The 22,527-nt window shown below is 31.9% G+C and overlaps 1 protein-coding gene and 1 long non-coding RNA gene across 4 annotated transcripts; one reads left to right on the top strand and one right to left on the bottom strand.

Moving 5' to 3' along the window:
- Positions 1 to 11,943: 11,943 nt before the first annotated feature.
- Positions 11,944 to 14,147, top strand: LOC114384733. The gene is made up of 2 exons (XM_028344490.1): positions 11,944 to 12,473; positions 13,067 to 14,147. The coding sequence occupies exons 1-2, from the start codon at positions 12,126 to 12,128 to the stop codon at positions 13,631 to 13,633; spliced, it is 915 nt and encodes a 304-aa protein (XP_028200291.1). The 5' UTR covers positions 11,944 to 12,125; the 3' UTR covers positions 13,634 to 14,147.
- Positions 14,148 to 15,380: 1,233 nt separating this feature from the next.
- Positions 15,381 to 19,313, bottom strand: LOC114384734. Of its 3 annotated transcripts, none has more exons than XR_003660766.1 (4): positions 18,879 to 19,295; positions 18,205 to 18,419; positions 16,278 to 16,480; positions 15,381 to 15,807 (listed from the first exon to the last, which is right to left on the bottom strand). It is a non-coding gene; the product is annotated as an uncharacterized LOC114384734 (long non-coding RNA). The 3 variants fall into 3 exon arrangements; XR_003660765.1 differs by having other exon boundaries at positions 16,278 to 16,370; positions 18,879 to 19,291; XR_003660764.1 differs by having other exon boundaries at positions 16,278 to 18,419; positions 18,879 to 19,313.
- Between the last annotated feature and the right edge of the window lie 3,214 nt (positions 19,314 to 22,527).

Below are 22,527 nucleotides of genomic sequence, written 5' to 3'. Positions count from 1 at the left end.
CACGCTAAGTGCGCACTTCTAGGCTTAGTGGGAATGGCTGTGTGATCACACGCTGAGCACGACAACATCTGGGCTTAGCAAGTATGGCGGTGATCACGCGCTTAGCGCGGGATTCGCACTAAGCGCACCTTTGGATTTCCTCGTGGGCTTTTTTTGCGCTAAGCAAGGAGACGCGCTGGGCCTGTCTTGTGCACTAAGCGAGCTGTCCCAATCTTCAACTTTTCTTCAAGGCTTTTTCTTCAAGTTTTTGCATCAATTTTCCTCCAAAGCACTTGAAATTTTCTTCCTTTGAATCCTACTGGTAAAAAATTAACATGATATTAAATTTCTCATTATTTCATTAAAAACAACAGTAAAGTAAAGGAATTCTAATCATTCTTAGCCAGAATTTCACAATTATCAATATTCCTCTGTTTTATTTCACAGTTGTTACATTTAAAAGAACAAGTGTTATAATGTGAAAAAATGTGTAGCCCTTGAAATTGGTCACATTTACTTTTAGTCATGAAAAATACCTGGAAAAAAGTAGACAATAAAAAGAGTTCTCAACATAAGAAAGAAGTGAAAGAGAAAACATGAAAGTTGATTTAGCATTGTCATTAGTCCCCAAAATACCTTCAACTTGAAAACAAAAAGTTCAAGGTATTTTGGATGACTAATGAAGAAAGCAAAACAAAGAACAAGATTGAAGAAGAAGCAAAAAGAACTTGGATGATTTGTAGACAAATAGAATTCTAGAACCAACCAATAAGAAAAGAAAGCATTAATGAATGAAGATAAATGTGAAATCCATTTTGTGTCAGCAAAACTCCAGGAGCAGTTTTTGGAATAAGAGAAAGGTAGAAATATTTAATGAAGTAAGTAGTCAGTTACACCAAATTAACGCACACGAGTGTATCAGAGAAATAAAGAGGAGAGAATAACATAAATATTCCAAAGAGAAACTAATAGCGCCAACAAAGTTGTATGTAGACAAAGGATAAAGGAAAGGCTTTTATAGTCATTAAGCCGACATTGTCTCTCTGAGAAAATATCAACTCAAGGTAAACTGTTTTGTTTCCATATGTGAAAAGAAGTATAAATATCTTTAAAGACATTGCTTTATCCTTGGGGTAAATATCAACTTTCTACTTGTTAAGCCGACATTGCCTCTCTGAGACAATATCAATTTAGGGACAATTGTTCCAAGGTAAATATCAATTTTCTACTTGTTAAGCCAACATTGCCTCTCTAAGACAATTTCGACTAAGGGGCAATTGTTCTAGAGTAAATATCAACTTTATACGTCATGGACACGTGGCATGTGACTTAATGCATATTGGTCAACTTAAGGATAACAAGTTAAGTTGGTGACAAGCTCAATAGTGACACAAGTCGAAGATGTCTTAGCACGAACCGACTTGTAATACACACACACACACACACACACACACATATATATATATATAGGCATACGATAATTTTAGGACAGCCCTCAGAATAGGACCCCCAACACAAACACTTGTAATAAGTCGCATGCCTATTAGAGCCACGGTACCAACACTATAAATTGTAACCACACTAGGGAGATTCAGACACTCACACTTAACCACACGATCTCTAAGATCTCTTTCTCTCTAATTTTCTCTTCTCTCATTCTATCCTACACTGCTCGAGACAAATAATTTCTAACCTTAAGGAACAATGTACATAGTGATGAGAATTGACGAGTTGATTGTCGTGTGTGAGTAAGAATGTAAAATTATATATGAAAATATTTTTAGACAACAAACAAACAAGATAAGACAAATTTTAAATTGAATAAAAGAATAAAATGGAATTTCAAAAAAAAAAATAGTAAGTAAAAATTGAGAAAAAAAAACTAGTAGCTTATAGGCTAACTTATTTTCTATAAGTTACTTGAAGTAGCTTATCAAAATAAACTGTTTGAAGTAGCTTATGAAAAATAAACTATTAAAATAGGTTTGTGTACCAAACAAACTTATTTTGACAAAAAGAAACTTATAAGCTAGTTAAAGGAGCTTATAAGCTCCTCAAAAGACTTACCAAACGTAGCCTAAAATTACTCCAAAAAGAGTAGGTGACTTGTTAAAAGGATCAATAGCCCAATGTTCCAAATCAAATGATGATGAGCCGGAGTTTAATAATTAATACTCTCTCCATTTCTTTTTAAATGTTGGATTTCTTAAAAAAAAAATTGTTTCAATTTATATGTCATTTGCAAAGTTGAACATCATATTAATTACTTTTTTTTCATCAAGTATACCCTTATTTGTTTTCTAATATTTAATTATTGGCTTAAATATATTTTTGATCCTTAATAAATACTAAATTTTTGTGTTTATTTTTTAATAAATTTTTATTTTACGTTGAGTTCCTAATAATACAATAATTTTTTTTTTGGTCCTTAATATTTTATTTTAGTCCTTGATAAATTAACAAATTGTATGTTTATTCTTTGATAAATTAGTAAATTTTATTTTAGTATCAAATAATTACAAATGAAATAAAAATTAGGTAGCAAACATAAAATTTGTTAATTTAGCAGAGATTAAAAGAAATATCAAAGATTGAAAACAAATTATTGATTTATTAGATATTGAACGTAAAACAAAAATTTATTAGAAAGTAAATACAAAAAACAAATATTTATTAAGTATTAAAAATATTTTTAAGTCTTAATCATTTTACATATACATTTACAGTGATGTGAGAAGAAAATAAGATAAAAAAGGAATTTTATAAATATTTAATTAGAATAAAAATATTATTATTTTTCTTGATTTTTACCTAATAACCTTAAACGCACACACATAAGAAAGAAGGAAAAGAGTACTAACATTACATACATCTGTTCCATCATAATATTTCTTAGAAAGGGTTTTACACTTCTACCTTCTCCCATACTCTGTACAGCCCCACAAACATGTCTCGTGGTGGCATTCCACTAAAACATGAAATATCTCTCTTTCCGAGTCATTGACAAGAATAATCATTAATATGCACATTTGATCTAAAGTAGACCTTCATGCAAGCAAGCATGGGTATATCTTTGCCTTTAAGTAGAGCAATTTCTCAAGATTCTTTTTCCTTAAAAAATATTTATAGATGGTTGGGAGAGTTTTAAACATATATTAAAATATTAACTTAAGATTGTATATAATTTGACCAATTGGGGGACTTACGATCTATTTTGACTTATTTCTCACTTACTTTTTTTTCTTTTTTTCTTTTTATATTTACACATAAAAATTATACTACATCAAAATAAAAATGGACAACATATAGTTAACTCATTTTTAATGTTCAACAATATGGAATACATGAGAATTGAGTTGTTTGGATGATAACTCAAGTAATGATTGCATAATTTTAGAATGAGTTGGAAACATCTCATTATTTATGAAAAAAAAAATAAAACATACTACCTAAAGAAATTAGAAAAACAAAAATTGAGATAATAACCAGAAGAACTGCTTATAAAAAACCTATAGAAGAAAATTAAGTTAATTTATACTCTTTTCCTCTTATTTTGTTTTATTTTTGAACTACTCGGACTCGGCAAGTCTTTATACTTGATGGTCAACCAAGTAGTCTATTCGGAATCTAGAGAATCTAGTCGATCGAATTAAGATAAGAGGAAAATTCAATCTTCAACCAGAAAGATAGAGATATCCCTAAATACTGAAAGTTATTTATTATAAGAGGAAAGATAAGATAGAATCATATCTTTCTCTATTTACATTATCTTACAAGGGAAATTGAGATTTTATCATTCTATTTCACCTCTATAAACGGAGTTCTCAAGGTCTAGGTAAACAAAATTTATTCCAACCTACTTTAAGATACTTGCTCTTACCTCTGTGCCACTAACTTAAGCGTCAGAGTGTCTTTGCAAGTACATCCCACCACTGTTCGTGGAGGAGCTCACGAAGGAGCATCATTGTGAGGAGGTTATACTAAATTTGGGAAGAACATTTGGCGCCCATCATAATGACTCTACCTTCATAGCAGTTATTAACTAAGCTACAAAATATGTTAGGCACTAAGCCTTCATAGGCCCTCTTGGTTTGTATTATTCATAATTTTGACAGCTCGATTGACTAAGCTATCATTCGACCTGCGAGTTTTGGTTTCTTCAACACCATTTGAATAGGATGATCAATTCAAACCACTATCTGATGACTCTAAAAATATGGCTTTAGTCTTCTAGCAAAAGTGACTAGAGTTAAGGCTAATTTATTAATCATCTTATACTATGTCTCTGCATCTTTTAGGACTCATCTAATGTAGTAGACATGGGTTTGAATTTTACCCTTTTCTACCACGATTACTTAACTTAAGGCGTGTTTTGACATCGTTAAGTACAAAATCATATCTTTTCCTGGTTAAGGTCTTGTGAGGATAGGTGGTGAGGTGATGACCTCTTTGAGCTTCTAAAAGTTAGATTCACACTTTTCCTTCCATTCTGTCTCATCTTGTTTCTTCACCAATTTGAAGAAAGACCTAGCCATGTCCCATCATGTAAGCCTTTGGACTTCCTTCAACGGGTTTGGGCTTCTCATCTCAATGATGGTTACTCACTTATTCGGGTTGGATTTAGTTCCTCTATGAGTAAGCATGAACTTAAGGAATTTTATGCCCTATACACCGAATATGCATTTCTCAAGGTTTAGCCTCATGTTGTATTTTCTCATTTCTGCAAAGATCTCTGCTAAGTCTTCTGTGTGAGAAGTGGTGCTCGTGCTTTTGACCACCATGTCATCAACATAGACTTCTAGATTTCTCCTGAGTTGCTTGACGAATATCTTATCCATTAGTCTTTGATATGTTGCTTCGACATTCTTAAGATCAAATTCCATAACTGAGTAATAATAGTTAGTCGTATCCATCATGAATGTAGTTTTTTCACCATTGGACTTGAACATTGAGATTTTTTTATACCCATAATAAACATCTAAAAAGCTAAGGATAGAAAATCTGGATGCTCCACCAACCAAGCAAAAGCAGGTACGAGTCTTTTGGGCAAGCTTTGTTTAAGTCTGCATAATTAGTGCACATCCTCAGTTTCCTATTATTAGACTTCTTTACCATTACCACATTGGGCAACCATGTGGTGTATTGTACTTCTCTGATGAATCCTGCATTCAAAAGTTTCTTTGCCTCTTCATCAACAACATTTCCTTTCTTGGGGATGAGTTTTCTCTTTCTCTATGGTGTAGCCTTAGGGGAGATGGCTAGCTGGTGACAATCAAAGTTGGATGCCAGATGAGTACTAAAGTTGTACTGAGATGGTTATTTAGTACTCATTTGGCATCCAACTTTGGTGTACTGAGATGGTTATTTGTCGAGTTGAAAAAGCTTTACTTCTTTGGCAAGCTTTATTCTTTGCACTGCTTCTCCAGGGTAGACCTCTACTTTTTCTAGATTGTTGTTGAGAAAGGTGCATGATATTAGTTGTTCTTTGGGCTTTGCCACCTTCTTTTCCTTAGCAATCTTGAGACTTGCAATGTAGCATTCTTGTGTCATCACTTGGTCGGCTCTAACAATGATAATTTGGCCACTTGCACTCGACAATTTCATCACTAGATGGGGATTTGAAATGATAACCCCCAATTCATTAAGTGCAGGACACCCAATTAATATATTATAGGAAGTGAGAACATTGACTAAGAGGTACTAGATCATGATGGTTTTGGACCCCTTCTTGTCTCCAAAAATGGTTAGCAAGTTGACGTGTCTCATCGTGTCAATTGTCTCTCCTGAGAAGCCAATGAGTTGTTATTAGAATGACTCAATCTGACTTTCTTGGATATCCAATTGTTTGAAGGTAGACCAATAGAGGATACCGGTCGAGCTCCCTAAGTCAATCAAGACTTTGCATACTAAGAAGTTAGCAATCTCTAGTTTGATGACCATGAGATCATTGTGCATCAACTCTATCCCCTTAAAATCCTCATCCGTTGAAGTGATGGGGGGTGACCTTTTTTCCAATTGCGACCGAGTTGACAAACATAAGGCTAGGGACATAGCGTTTGGGCGCTAAGTTCTAGTTTCCACCTCATGCAAATCCTTCTGCTATCGTGTTGATCACACCTCAAATCTAAGTTTCGGATGGAGAAGTCTCATCCTGGCGTTGTGCTTCCATTGTCTCCCAAGTCTAGTTGCACTCTCGACTTTTATCGCGTTCCCTCTCTTTCTCTCATGAAGGTTTCTTATCCTTTACGAATCTCTGCAACTATCTTTTCTAGATCAACTTTTCTATGTTATCCTTAAGGGTAGCACACTCTCCGGTGTTGTGACCAGACACTCGGTGATAACAACAATACTAGGACTTGTTTGTTCTAGTGGAGGTTGGTTTTGTAGCCTACAATTGAATTAACTCTGCACTACTTCTTCTAATACTCGATTTTGACTCTTCGTCAACGGAGTGTAATGACTAAATTTTGACATTTAAAATTTTGACACAAAAATAAGAAATATAATTAATAATAAAAAATTTATAAGAAAAACATTACTATACAATTTCCGTCTCTTCTATATTTTTTATTTTCTCACTCAACAATAAATATTTGAGGATATTTAAAAATATTTAATATTCCATTAATATTGTAAAATAAAAATCAAAATTAAACTTTCTTTTTTCCAAAATGTCAAACCAAATGCGATGTAGATAGCATATATCACTCACTACATAATAATATCAATAATTTTTTATATAAGAAATAAACAACTAATTCATTAAAATCAAAACAAACAGTTAAGAAAGTTAAATTTTAATCAATAATATCACAAATTTAAATTTATTTCAAGAAATATCCATATATTAAAATGATTTAAATGATAATTACATTTAATAACACAACTCGTAATTACAAGAATAATTTGTCCTAGCAATGAGTGTGGTTTATATTATTTAAATCAAACAATAAATACATTTATGTGTACGAAGAGTTCATGTCTCGTTAAGTAATTAATATATATTTTTGTGATTAGTAATTAATATATCTAAAAATTAATTTGAATAAATACACTCATTTATTTATTTTTGGTTAAATTGTAATTTTGATTCCCCTATAATTTTAAATTTACGATTTTGGTTTTTCTATTTCTAAATCAAGATATTTAGTCACCCTATTTTAAAATAAACAATTTCGTTAACTTTGATGTGGTCTATTTGGTGATGACATAGTATTTATGTAGACTATTAACATGATGTTTATGTGTCAAGAAATTAAATAAATTGAAAAAATAAAATAAAAGTCTTAATAGGAATTAAACTCATGAATTTTTATTTAAAGACAAAACAATAAACTACTAAAATATTTATTTTGTTTAATTAATTTTATAAACACTATTTTACATGTAAGATTTGTAAAGAGTTATCAATTTTTTTAATTATAAATATTTTAAATTAAAATAAAATATTTAATATTTAATTTTACATGTATTTATCTTTATTATAAAATTTTATTTTCATAAAAATTAATAAATTATTATATATAAAAATTATTCTTAATTAATTATAATTTTTAAAAAGTACATAAACTAATATATAGATTATTTTATGCAATTTATAGAAATTATGTAAATTTACAATAATATTTAAATAATATAAAAAATTAAAAATTTATTAATTTTTATAATTAAAATAAATTTTTTATTATTTATATAAAAAATTAAATTTACATAGTTTTGTAAATTACATAAAATAATTTATATAAATAATTGAAATTAATTTATGTAATTTTCTAGATTTATTGGTGTTAAAAAACTTTTACTAAATAATTTTTTATAGTTAAAAAAATGTTAACATGTAAGTTTCCTACAAAATTAAATATTAAAATTTTATTAGTTTATATAATTAGAATAAAAATAATTTGCATATTAAAATAAATTTATGTTATTTGTATAATTTATATATTAATCGATGTAATTATATTGATTACATAATTGGAGTAAAAATAATCTGTATATTAAAATCATTTTATATATTAATTTATGAAATTTAATTATAAATTGGTAAAATAAAAATAAAAATGAGTAAACTATTCAAAATAAAAATATATAAAATGATATAAAATAAAATTAAAAAATTTATATATTAGATATTTTTAATTTATAAATTTTTATAATTTTAAAAAATTAATAGCTCTTAACTAATGATACATACAAAATAATATTTATAAACTTAATTAATTAAAGTAGGTGTATTTGAAATTTATTATCTCCTCTTTAAATAGAAAATCGTGAGTTTAACTTTTATTAAAACTTTTTTTTATTTTTTGCTTTATTTAATCCCTTCTCAATAGCCTACATAAATATTATGTTTGGATCAATATGTCACATCAAAAGACTTTGAAATGTTATAGATAGAAGTACTAAAATTATTTATTATAAAAAATAAAGAGTTAAATGTTTTGATTTAAAAATAAAAAGAAAAAAAAATATGAATGTAAAATTATAGGAGACCAAATCACATTTCAATGTTTATTTTATACTATAAGGAGTAGAAACGGTAATTAAAAGATGTGACAAGAAAATTAGATTTACACCGAATCTAGATTAAATTGGAATTATCAAAGGAAAATAAAGGACAAATTTACACGTAAGCAGAGCTAGTTATGTAATGTAAGATAGTACTACAAGGGGCGCCCATAATAATAATAATGTTTTTGGGCAATCTTCTTTATCTCTAACTAAGTCCTTCCTTATTCACTTTCCAATGAAATCTTAGAAAGACCAACATGCTTCTATGATGTCCTATTCTCCGAAAACCCACGAGCACTCGACTTAGGCAAATTGTACAAGTTGTTACACAACCCAACGCATAATTAATTTACGTTGTTTGGTTGGTAATGGTCCCCTATTCCCCACTCTTCCAACTGCCCCGAGAGCTCCATCATATGAATAAGAAGAATCACATCCCATACACATACTATATCACACTGTACTTTGACAAGAGAATAAAGGAAGGTAGAAAAAAAAATACTAATTACACTAAACAAACAAACATCTTATGAACCACCAAGCGTATGAATTAATTATCATAATGTTGTCCAAATTTTATTAGATGTTTTGGATTTAAATTCTAAACATACTGTTACGTTAAGTATATATTTGAAAACTATTAATTAATATGGATCACATATTTTTCCTCCACATTAACAAACTGAAATATATCTTAACGGTTTCAGCTTTCCACATGTGAAAGGATGTCTATAGCAAATTGATCATATTACAAATACTTAACAAGAGAAATACTTGGTGAAACAACTTTGATGCCTATAATAATTTTATCCCGTTGAAATAAGATTGTGACAAAGATAATATGATTTAAGAAAAATAAATAAATCTGTGGTCATCATTTAGTTAGCGACTAAAAACACGATCATTCAATTAAAACGCGTTTGTTATGAGACACGTATTATGGGACCCGCTTCCTATACTGCACGATCACGAAGCAAGCAGATACAGTTCAAAAATCGTGTTTCTATCGATATCTCTATCTATCGCTTTGATGGGGTAGTAATAACTAAGGCCTATTATTTTGTCATATGGATAATATACAATTGCAATGATACTTCTGGTTTGGATTACACTAACTATGAAGCACGAATTTGGAAATAAATATACTCAAAGACTATACTACTAATGTGGGAAAGGAGTGGGAAAAAAGCTTCGCTGTTTGTTTTGTCCTAAAACCAAAGATAGTGGGATGATTAATAATTAATTTAACTGGTGTGGCTTCATAGGACTTGTTTGTGGAAGAATACTAGAAGATCACGAAAGACACAGGTATAAGCAACGTCATTATTTCAGGCTTTTTTTTTTCAATTGTCTTAGAAATCTAAAGAAAATATGTAATTATTTATTTAAAATAAGTTAATATAAGTTGTCTATATTTTCAAGAAAACAATATAGAATTATGGAGAAAACAACAACACTAAAAGTGTGTTCAACAAGATAAATAAGTCCTTTGTTAGCTTTTTTATAAAAAATTTTACTGGAGCTTTTTATAAGTTAAACAAGTTAAATTCTAACTCATTGGACCAACTTAAAAATTTGTTTGACTAAAATGGAGTTATTTGGTAAAAGAAAATTATTCCTTTAGGTTGTAACGTTTTACTTTATAAACTCCTAACAATTTTAGTTTTTCTTATATATTATATATCCTCATTTCACTATCAATTTTTTTCTTTGATCAAATATTTTTTATTTAATCAACTAACTTTTAACTTTCGTTGGTTTATTTACTAATAATATCAATTACACTCTAATATAATGCAAGAAAAAAAAAATTAAATTCAGTAACCCGAGGATGAAATTGAAGACAGAATCAACAAAATAACATTTAAAATTCAAAACAAAAGGGTGACGTATATATAAGAAAAACTTTGCATGAGGCATGAAAGCCTCAATCTCATTGTGACTCGCACACTTTTCCACCGGTTAATTTCTATACATTATTAATATGATTTTTTACACTATCTAACTAATTAAAAATTATACAATAAATAACTTTATAATAATTATAAAATCAACAAATTTACCATGTTAATTTATGCTTAAATAATTACAAAAATTCTTTACACTTTTAATACACGTACTATTTAGTTTATATAAAAGAGAAAAAAAGTATAGTTTCTTAGTATCTTCAGCATTATTTTTAATTAAAATTAAAATTTTGTTTTAGTAACTTATGTGATAAAAATTATATTAAAAATAAATATAAAATATCAAGATAAATTATATTTTTAATTGACAAATAACACTAAAAATACTTAAACAACTATATATCTAAATTTTCTTCTAAAAAATTATATCTAATTAAATTTTGTGCACACCAATTAAAACGACTGTATTTTATTTTTCTTATATGAAATCATTTATAGAGGTAGTCTGAGAATGAGACTGGATAATACTTTTTTTAGACTTTAGAGCAATACAGAACCATAGAAAGAAATGGAAAAACCAAGATGCAGCAGCCAGCAGCTAAAGATGACTTTGGCCTACTTTGTTAAACAATTTAATTATTACTTATTTAATAAATTCTCATTAAGCGAAAACTCTCAATCTCTCATACTGATAAATGATAATTATCTTCAGTACATATTTTTATTTATTTTCAAAAACCTGCAGTCTCTTTCGATTTTCATTTTTACCTCTGTTCCACTGTGGCCATTTAAACAATGAAAATGGCATATTACCAATCATCCTTTCCCCTCTGTAGGAAACACCCATCATTGCCCCCAACAATCCTTTTCAACCTTAGAAACCTGAGCTTCCAAGATTATTCCCTCTCTTCTATTCTTTCCACTTCTCTCTCCTCTCCTCTGCCAACGTTTTTTTTTTTTTTTTTTCCATTTTGTTTACTTAAATCCCATAGTTCCATAAATTTCTCTCTCTTTTTCAAACTATAAAATTATAATCATACTTAATTGTTAATTCAACCTTTGTTTTTTTGTTTTTATGACTTATTATATTCATTAACTTTCTTAGTAACACAATTAAGAGAATAATTAAAATTATCGTAGCTAAGATATTAATTTAAACTTTTTTAATTACTAATTATAAAATTAATTAAAATTTACTTTTATTTTTTAAATTGCAAGTATTTTTTATAGAAATTGTTTGGGATTAAATAAAGCCATATAGACAGCAAAACTCTTTTTTAAAAAAAAAATATTTAAGACAATAAATCGTTAATCCAAAGAATAATGTTTGATTTCCTTTAGTGAAATTTTGAGTTTAGACTCTCTCGAGTGAAAAAAAATATCATTAAAAAAGAAGAGTCATCCAACAGGGATCAACCCATTTTAAAGATAAAAGTTAAACATCAATAAACCCACAAATATAATATCATAGAAACAAAAATAATAAAACAAAAAACTCAAAATCGAGATTCTATTTAAATTCAAATAACTCTATCAATTAATCGATGAAAGGCATGTTCTACACTTGTTCTACTTATACGTTATCTTTACATATCAGTGTAAAGAAATCATGATTTGTTCCTAATTAAACCTCTCAATTTAAATATCTCCCTCCTTTCCCATCCCACACTCCCCCACCGTTTACCGTATAGGCCATCAATCTCTTCTTCTTCTTCTTCTTCTTCCATAATGGACCCTTGTCCTTCATCCAACACGAACACCGTGAACGGGTTCTACACGTTCGTGAGCCGGGGAATGGAGGAGCTGGAGCGAGCCTTCTTAGCCAACAACAGCTTCATCTCCCTCCAGTTCCTCCAGAAGGTCCTCTCCCTCCTCCGTTCCCTCCACACCCAACTCACCCTCCTCGTCCACAAGCTCCACCTCCCCCTCGGCGACAAGTGGCTCGACGAGTACATGGACGAGACCTCCAAGCTCTGGGAGACCTCTCACCTCCTCAAATCCGCCATCTCCAACTTCGAACCTTTCTACTCCCAGGGCTTCAACCTTCTCTCCTCCCTCGACTCATCCCACCCCCAGGTCAACACCACTTTCTTCTCTAGTCTCCACACTCTTCACTTTCCCAACAATTCTATAAGCTCAAATTATTATCTTAGTCTCATACCATCTTAGTACTCAGTGTTGTGGCTTACGAGCCTAACTCAACTTAATACAAAACCGTTTTCTAAAATAGTCCACGGCTGTGATTTCGGCTGCAATATCAACATTTTTAAGAACTTCGCAACTGCAACATGACAAGTAACCGTGACTTCGTCCGTCGTATTTGTCTGCAATTTTCTACCATGTTAAAATTTGAGACGAACTTTGATTCAACATATTAATCAAGGTTTAAAATTGCGGTGTCATGATTGTTGGAGAACAAATGCGGTGGATGCAGCTGCAATAGTTGTCGCGAAAACAGGGGTGGCCGAATATTTTTTTTTTATATATAATCCTCAGGAATACTAGGGAATTTTAAAAATTCAGACACAATGCTCAACCATCTGAATTAAGCTTCCTTGGTTTTTCGGAATTTTGAAATTAATATGATTGTGTAGACCAAGGTGCATGACATATGTGGTTGTGTCCAGAGTTAAATTTCTGAAGGTTGTTTTATGTGGTGTTTTTTACAGGTAGTGAGGGCTATATCAGGGTGCAGAAGGGAGGCTTTGGGTTTGGAGGAGCAGAACCGCGCTCTGATGGAGACTCGGGTCCACACGCTGTGTCTGCGTCTGGACGAGAGGGTATCCGTGGAGTCCAAGCTCAACGGCTTCAACGGCTTCAGGGGCGTTCTCTACGCAATGAGGAACGTGAGTTCGATGCTTTTAATGATCCTGCTGCACGGTTTAGTGTACTGCTGGCCGGAGACCTCGGAGTTGGTCTCGGGAGGGTACGAGGGGGGGAGGATGTTCCTGGGATCGGCGGCGAGGCTAAGGCAGAGGGTGGCCGCGGAGATGCGCGGCGCCGCCGGGCCGGGGATTTTGCTTTACGAGTTTAGGAGGGCTAGGGTGGCTGTGGAGGAGCTGAGAGGGGAATTGGAGGAGGCGGAGGGTGGTGTTAGGGAGAGAGTGGAGAGTGTTAGGGTGTGTTTTGGGGTGCTCAGATCTGGGGCTGAGAACATTGTTTGCCAGCTTGATGATTTCTTTGATGAGATTGTCGAGGGGAGGAAGAAACTCTTGGATTTTTGCAGTCATAGGTAAATAAATGGTAGTAAATAGTTTTTAGAAAGAAGAAAAAAATGTTCTCCTTTCTTGTTTGATCGATTAAAGAGGGGCATGTAGTTGAAAAAAAAATGAAAAGCTAAAATGTTTTTCCTTTGTTCCGTTTTTTTGTTCACTTTTTAATTTGAGGGCAAGAAATGAATCAGATGATTTGTTTGATTCTTGGTTAAGGTTTGGTAATTACGGGTACACTTGATTGATGAGATGGAAATATGAGATCGCAATTGCAGTCAGAAGGGAATTACTAACTGATATATTTTCTAAAGCTAAGATGTTGAGACTTGAGAGGTTGACCTCGGTTTGAAATTTGTGTTAAGTAAACGAAGTGGGTGTTAAAGAAACAAAAGGTTGACCCCAAAAATGTGAAATAGAAAAAGAGGAACTAATCAAGGTAGAGTAGGTGAAAAATGAAAAATCAGTTATTCACTTCTCAGATGCTGAAGAATGTTGTACCCTTTTAATATTTTCAATTATTTGAAGCGTATAATTTCAATTTTGTGTATAACTATTTTGATCTCGCTTTAAACGATAGATTATTTTTCATTTTGATGCTGCTGAGTTAGTTACCGTAGTTGTTGTACTCCAAAAACAAAAGTTAGTTATCGTTGTTGAAACTTAGGTGATGGTGCTGAAGTGAGGGCAGTGAAGAAGATTCTCTAATTGGATGGGGTTATGGGTTTAAAAACAAACCGACAGCAGATTAACATTGGCTAGCACGAAAACTAGATGTTGACATGTTATGCTTCTTTCTCTAATATTACAGCCAAAAACATGAAAGTTATTAACCACACAAAAAAGACAAATGTGGAAAGAACCCAATAAAGGGAATCTCAAATGACCAAAGAAAGCAAAGATGTCAGATAAGTTTAAAATTCCTTTACTTTAGCGGTGACAGATTTTATTTTACCCCAACCTACTATTGAATTTGAAAGAAAGAAGGAAAATAATGCTCTCGTGAGTTGTTATAGTAATGATTAATCATTCTACTCCAGAAATAATAGAATGGAAAGCTTAGGGGCTGTAAGGAGCACTTCTGAGATTCCTGAAACGCTTTAACGCCAAAAGCAAACTTCTTTTGCTCCTAGGAAGCTTTTGTCTGATTCGGTTCTCCTTGAAAGCAACGGAGATGATGATGAAAAATGCTCACCATGTCATGACAAGTCTTTCCTCAGATTTTTTGTGTTTCAAAATTCTTCCACTTATTTATTTTGGGGTGTTGGGTTGTTTAATATTTTTCACAGAATTTCAGCGGTCACTTTCTCATTTCTAATCTGCTTCTCATGCTTTTTGTCCCTTGCCGGAAATTCATGGCTTGCCTCCTTACAAGGGTTCATATGTATGAGGGCTGCTTTAAAACAAAACAATAAAATATAACACTGAAGGAGCAAGCATGCAGATTGCAGACGAAAAAAGGTGTAATATATTGGTGAAAGTCCAGCATGCCAGATGTCAAAGAGGCATAAATGGTGTTCCCTCTAATTAAGCAATGGTGGTCGTAAGGTGAATAACCATATTCTATTGCGTAAAAAGTGTCATCATGGTTAATATACAAACAGTGATATAGCTTTAGGTAGAATCCAATGGTGTTCTCAATTTAATTCATCTATACCAGAAACAGCATAAGCAGAGAACAATATATCCATACTTGGCTATAAAATAATTCATGCATTCAGTCAAAAATAAATAAAATAATAATCTCATGCACACTTGAAATGACTTAACAAGATGAGCACTGAAAGATAAGATCTCTCATTTATGTACTAGTCTGTTCAGCAGTAACATGTACATACTACATAACAAAGTTTCATCCCAGTCAAAGTAACAAAAATTATGGTTGAGAAGAGAAACCTTTGTACAATATCAAAGTCAGAACTAAGCAGACTGTTGATGCGATTTATGGCTTTGGCAATATGGTCTCACTTCTATTTTACAGAAGCTAACTATGTGACGATATGAGCAAGGAATAAAACCAAATGGCTTACCACACAATATGTTGTAAGCCAATACTTATCATAATAGATTTAATGGAGACATATGGAGTCGGCTGATTTTACAAATTCAAATCAAATACTGAATCCTGGCATTGCAAACTGGAAGCAAATGTCTCAACTTCATTTCCGAGCTCAATAACATCTTTATGTCACTGTTATTTCCTGGAGTACCAGAATAGGAAAGAAATTAAAGGGCTTCAGCATAGTAACTTGTTTATACAAAGAGACCACACAGCAATTGGCTTAGAGTACAAGAATTAATATGACGACAAAAATATGGATCACATAGGCAGCGCATAAGACAACACTTGCATCTGATTGTTGCATATTTTAGGCAGTGCCCTGACTATGAATATCTCCTCGAGCAGAAGCAAGAGATGGATAAGATAGTCACAGATTCTTCAGCTAGTATACATTCCCTCAAAACAAAATCGATTGGAAAGACTATTTACTTAATATGTGGAAGTTGATGCCAAGTGAAATTGATTGAATTCAGGGAATTTTTATTGATTGGGAGACTGAATTTAAAGATTTACAAATTTCCAAAGAAAAAAAAATCACAAGTTCCATATATTCTTAATTAAGCATAACTGAAACTACCAGATATTCAGGAAAATAGGAGAGCTACTCACCAATTTTCACTCCACCAGAAAATGTAGAATTATAAACAGCACATTTCTTGAGCATGGTGTAGCACACCTCACAGACTTTTTCATAATTCTTTTCTGCTTTGAATAATAAAATGATTTAGAGAGTATTCTCATGTCAACTTCAACTTCAAAGACATAATTTACAGTAGGGAAAAAGGGCATTTAGAAGCATGAGTGAAATACACCTACAAAGACACATAAGGGAATACATAGTTTAACAAACCAAGTAAAACAAATGGATCTGTACTATTCCAAAACAATATGATTTGATGGAAGATAAGGATCAGCCAAGAAAACAAAATAAGATTTGTTTTTCTTCTCCTTCCTGGCCCCTACCAAACCAACCTTCTACAAATGCTACATGAATATAGCTTCCAAAACACAAGAAGAAAAACAGAGACAAACAAAACAAATATCTTGCGCTTGCAAAAGAAAATACCCCATTAAATTCAAATTGGAAATTTGTGTAACACTTTCTAGGCCTATCCATGATTTTTATAGAAAGCGCATATTGGATTAAGGTACATTAGATTCCAATACATCCTAGAGCTATTAAATACATGAGTCTAGAGGTGCTGCAACCAGTCAACCGAGAATCATGATATATAACCAGTCAACAATATAAATATAAGAATAGCATAAATATCAAATTGAAATAGATAAAACCATGAACTTTAAATAGTAATGATATATGAACAAAGGTCTAAATTCAGTTATTTAAGATTGCACCACTTAGATTTTTAATGCAAGAAACCTAAGCTATTTATCCTCTCTTTCTTCAACTTCTAATTTCTTTACTATTAAGTCTTTCGTGGATCTGTCTCTATTACCAGACAATAACAGAAGTTTAACGTTTCCTGCTATAGGACTAATTTGTTTTCACTTGAATGGGCCAAAAACCAAGGACCCAAAAAGAATGGCCAACAACCCACATTAGACGCCACCAAATCTTCTGTCATAAGAAGTATTCACAGCTCCCAAACTTTTGTCCTTAATCTTCAAATATCTTCCAGGCCACCCTGTTTTAAGACATTTTTAATAAAACTCAATCCACCTGTTTCTTAGTCTTAACCTATCCCTAAATTTAAAAATCTCACCCAAATTGCTTAAAAGCTTAAATAGTTCCTTTAAATATTTTACATCAATTAAAAATATTAAATTAGGAGAAACCTACATAAGGGGAAAAAAATTATCTGATCATAGAAAATAAGACCCCAACTTCATAGTTCTAAAAATGCATTATTACCTGGGAATAATAAATAAATAAAAACTACGCATGAAGTTAATTTAGGGTGTAATCACTAATCACAATACATTTCCACCTTAGTCAATGGGGTTACTTGATCATAAGCTTTTTTTTTTGCACAGCACTTGATCATAAGCTTATTCAGCAAAAAGAATTGAAGAGAAAAATCTACAGGGATTATGTGCTAACTAGAGGAGCAAATTCATTGTAAACCACGAGGTGGTAAAGTAAAACAAGCCAAAATGCCAAATCAAAGTTATTAGAACAATCAGTGAATAAGTTATTCCTCTTAATATATATTAACCCTTCGTTTTCTATATATAAATCATACAATTTTAATTTATTAGAGACAAAGTCATAAATTCTAAGTTGCTCATATAATTGCACTATTTCCCACCACCAGCACACCAAATAATAAATTTTTATTATGGAAATACAGCATAATCATTTCAAATCTGTAATTCTTTGAAACATATTGCAAAATGTGGAATAAAAAAATACCAAATTACCAATTAATCCAAGTATTGTTAGATCGCACAACAACAGATGATTGTGAGTCTCATTTGTCACTAATCTACATTTTTTTTTCCAACAAAGCAGACGCTAATGCATTTGTACTTTTCTTCACCTGTTACATATATGATTTGTACATTGGAACCTTACCTTGTTCTAAAGCAATGGCTGGAGCAGCAGTGTAATTAATTAAAAATAAAGCAAAATTTATCTTCTCCTCAAAATGACAACTAGGGTCATATCCATAGTTTGGAACCTTGCCTTGCTTCCTGGGTTTTGTCCCTCTTCGGTAAAAGATGATACGCTATGGACTTTGAAGACTCTTACGGGTTGCAGTCACAGTAATCAAATGGACTAGAAATTTCCTGCCAAAAAAAAAAAAAAGAAAGAAAGAAAACAGTTCTTAATATATTTAAATTTATAATCCCTCACAAAACCAACCCAATAGAAAGGACAGCACATTTGGCATAGGCATACAAGCTTATTAGAACTGAAAAAGCCTAATTTTTGCTTACAGGAGAAGTTTTTTTTTTTTTCATTTTTTTCATTTTTGCTTCTTATTTTCTTCTCTTATAAGTGTTAACGGAGAAAATTATCCAAACAAGGCCTTATACCATAACGTCAAACATATAAGCCATTACTTCAATCGACGATATAACAAGACCAGGACCCTATCTAAGCTAAACAGACTTACAAGATAATCCTAATCAAAGCTGGAATAGAACAATTCTAGAAAAAGAATAAAATCCCTAAACAACATACGAGTCCTAAATTAAAACCCTAAATTTAAAAATAAAATCCCACACTTTGCGGAAGTAGAGAACCTAAAAGGGAACGCTTCGAAGGTTGTAATGTGTGTGCAGCGATGATTGGAAATAAGATTCGCGCGGAACGAGAAGGTGCAGTGAGAAAACCGGGTTGGGTGGTGCATTTGTTAGTTTAAGGGAAGGAGTAGAAACAGCAGAAGCAGCGACAGCAGCGTGTGACGAAGGAGCAGCGGAATGAGCGGCGTCGAGTGTTGGGTGCGGAAGTAGTAGCTGTAGCAGTTGTCTCCATAGTGAAAGAGAAGGGTGAAGTGAAGTGAAAGGAGGTTAGGTTGAGGGAGAAAGAAAAAACAAAGTGGCTTGGTGAGACTGGCGAAAAGAAATAAGGAAAGGATTATTGGAGGAGAGAAAAGAGGGTTTCTCTTTATCAAGTGGAATGGAATGAATGCTTGCCGTGCCATTCAAGCCATATATGCCAATGCCATTCTTCCAAGTTCACAAGGAGTTAAATTAAAATTCTGTATTAATTCTTTGGAAGATATGTGCTATCTAAAATAATGTTTTTAGTCTTTGTAAATTAACAAATTTTAATTTTTGTCTTGGTTGGAAAAAATGATCGTTATTATAAAAAGATTTACAAGTATCAGGTCTCTATATCCAACACTTGGAACCCACTTTTGGGACAACATTGGCCATGTGTCAACAAATTAACAGCCTGACAAAAAAATCCATTTTTTTGAAATTTAACTGTTTTGAGAAAGGACTCTCAATCCAACTGGATAGCCAACGAAAATTTAAGCTGCTAATGAGAGTGCTTGATTCACTACTAACCAGGGTTCAACAAAAGTGGCTTTAACCCATTATATTTTGGTCCACATCAAACAATGAGGTAGGCAACACTATAGTATTTTCAAAGCCGTCAGGGGATCTAGTCATATGGTTGTGCAGGCAGGGTGTGTAAGTTATTTAAATCGTTTGACTTTGTCTCATGTATAAAAAAAATTTAACCGAGAAATTCTAGTTGAGTTGATTAAACTGAATGCACAAGTTATATGAAGTCAACAACTATGTTTTTTTTGCCGCAAACATGAAAGTATTGGGAGCCACGTTCTCTGTAGTGTTCTTAGGGAGAGGGAAAATACAGTTCAGAGCCTGAGTGAAATATCCCTATTACTATTCGGTGTTGAGAGCCAGCACTTTGAAAAGAAGCCATCCAGCTTTCAAGTGTCCAAATTCAGCATTTGACATGAAAAAAATTTAACCGAGAAATTCTAGTTGAGTTGATTAAACTGAATGCACAAGTTATATGAAGTCAACAACTATGTTTTTTTTGCCGCAAACATGAAAGTATTGGGAGCCACGTTCTCTGTAGTGTTCTTAGGGAGAGGGAAAATACAGTTCAGAGCCTGAGTGAAATATCCCTATTACTATTCGGTGTTGAGAGCCAGCACTTTGAAAAGAAGCCATCCAGCTTTCAAGTGTCCAAATTCAGCATTTGACATGTGGAGAGAGGGTTTTGAAGGATCATAAGGTGTTAAAAAAACATACATTTTGAAATAAAATGATCTATTTTGTATTTAACAGATGACATATTAAAAAATATATTTATTAATGAGCTCTTGAAGCATAAATTTTTTTCAATAGTGTAAAAACTCTACGTGTATTCACACCGAAACTAATCTCTATTCGTCAACAACTTTGACAAGTGGAAAAATAAGAATATAGAAGTGATATTGAGATCTATTTCAACGTGCAGCTTAAGGCTCTATTTATAGCACGCTAAGGATCCCAAATTTTTTATCAAATCAAAATCATTATTGATAATATTATTTTTTAAGCTATATTATTTTTTGTTACCTTTTATTACTAATCATTTAGCAATTAAAATTGAAATAATAATTAACCAAGTCAAACTTGTATCTAGCCGTCTTTTCAACCCAAATTCCAAATACAAAATCATACATTTTTGTTTTTCTTCTTTCACCAAATCTTTCATATTATTTATATTTTCAGTGCTAGCAAAAATATAATAATATCCCACTTTTTTTAAATCAATTAATCATTTGATCATATTAAATTCTTTAATTTAATTAATAATCAAATATTAAAATAATTTCTTTAACAGATTAGAACACTCGTTTGTGTGTAACCTCGTAGGTTTAATACTAAGCCGATAATATATTAATCAAATTAATATATTAATCAAGGTATGTGTCTAACAACACTCATTAACGTCCGGATAACATAAAGTAGCATTTTACTTTTAAGAACCATTAGAAGAGTAGTGCAATAATTTCTTCCATCTATATAGCTCTGGGTTAACTCTAGAGTATGGTATTACTGTCAAACCCTTTTGAGTTAACTCATAATGACTTAAGAAATTCATTTCTTCTTTCATTTAATTTTCCTGGCCAGAATATAATTTTATTCATAGAGCTCAAACTCATTACCAAGAGTTGATGGATTCCTTCTTGATTAATCATTAATTCTACAAGTATTTAATCATATCTAATATCCATTCAACAAGTGCTCTAAAGCATTAGGTGTCCGGAATCAAAATACAACAAATAACATGTTAATTACTATGACAATCTCAGGTCAAAGAAAATTATTATGCCTCTTCTTGAGAATTTTCTATTGACAGTTTATGGTAAATTTTAACCATTAGAAAATTTCAATTGAGCCAGTTCTATGATCACATCAACATGTGACTCATCTATATATACAAATTAATAAATGAGATCTGAAATGATCACATCTGAAATTGAGTAGTTGAATCTACTATCGTAGCTTGCTTAGAACTTTTCCAACTTACTGCACCACCATTTAAAGTGAAAACATATCTGAAATGGATTTGCTATCATCTTTGTCTTATGCAAAGCTTGCATCAGTATAACCCTTTAGTTTCAATTCAGAGTCTCCATAAATGAGGAATTGGTCTTTAGTTCTTCTTAAGTACTTAAGTATGGTCTTAACCACTTTTCAATGTTCTTCACCAGGGTTTGCTTGATATCTACTAGTTACACCTAGTGCATAAGCAACATTAGGACGTGTACAAGTCATGGTGTACATGATAGCTCCCACTGTTCTAGCATATGGTACTCTACTCACGTGTTCACTTTCTTCAAGAGTTGTTGGACAATTCTCCCTACTAAGAGTAATTCCAACACCTACAGGCAAATAACCTCATTTGGAATTATCCATGTTATATCTCTTTAAGATAGTATCAATGTACATAGATTGGGAGAGTCCAAGCAACCTTTTAGATCTATCTCTATAAATCTTTATACCTAGAATATAGAGTGCTTCTCCCAAATCCCTCATGGAGAATTGTTCTGATAGCCAAATCTTTGTGCCTTGTAATGTTGGTATGTCATTTCCAATTAGTAATATGTCATCTACATATAACACTAAGAAAATAATTGCGCTCCCACTGACCTTTTTGTAAACACATGGTTCTTCCTCACATTTAACAAACTCGAACTTTTTGATTGTCTTATTAAAATGAATGTTCCAACTTCTAGAAGCTTGTTTCAATCCATATATAGATCGTTGCAACTTGCAAACTTCATTACAACCAGCCAATGATGTGAATCCTTCAGGTTGTGTCATGTACACTTCCTCTTTCAACTCACCATTAAGGAAAGTTGGTTTCACATCCATTTGCCATATCTCATAATCATAGTATGCTGCTATGGCAAATAGAATC

Source organism: Glycine soja, chromosome 14 (genome assembly GCF_004193775.1).
Source record: "Glycine soja cultivar W05 chromosome 14, ASM419377v2, whole genome shotgun sequence".
NCBI classification, from domain to species: Eukaryota; Viridiplantae; Streptophyta; class Magnoliopsida; order Fabales; family Fabaceae; genus Glycine; species Glycine soja.
This window is presented reverse-complemented; position numbering and strand designations above follow the sequence as displayed.

Coding starts and splice junctions, on each gene's coding strand:
- LOC114384733 (XM_028344490.1), top strand. CDS start 12,126: ATGGACCCTTGTCCTTCATCCAACACGAACACCGTGAACGGGTTCTAC. Junction 12,474..13,066: donor TCGACTCATCCCACCCCCAG/GTCAACACCACT, acceptor TGTTTTTTACAG/GTAGTGAGGGCTATATCAGG.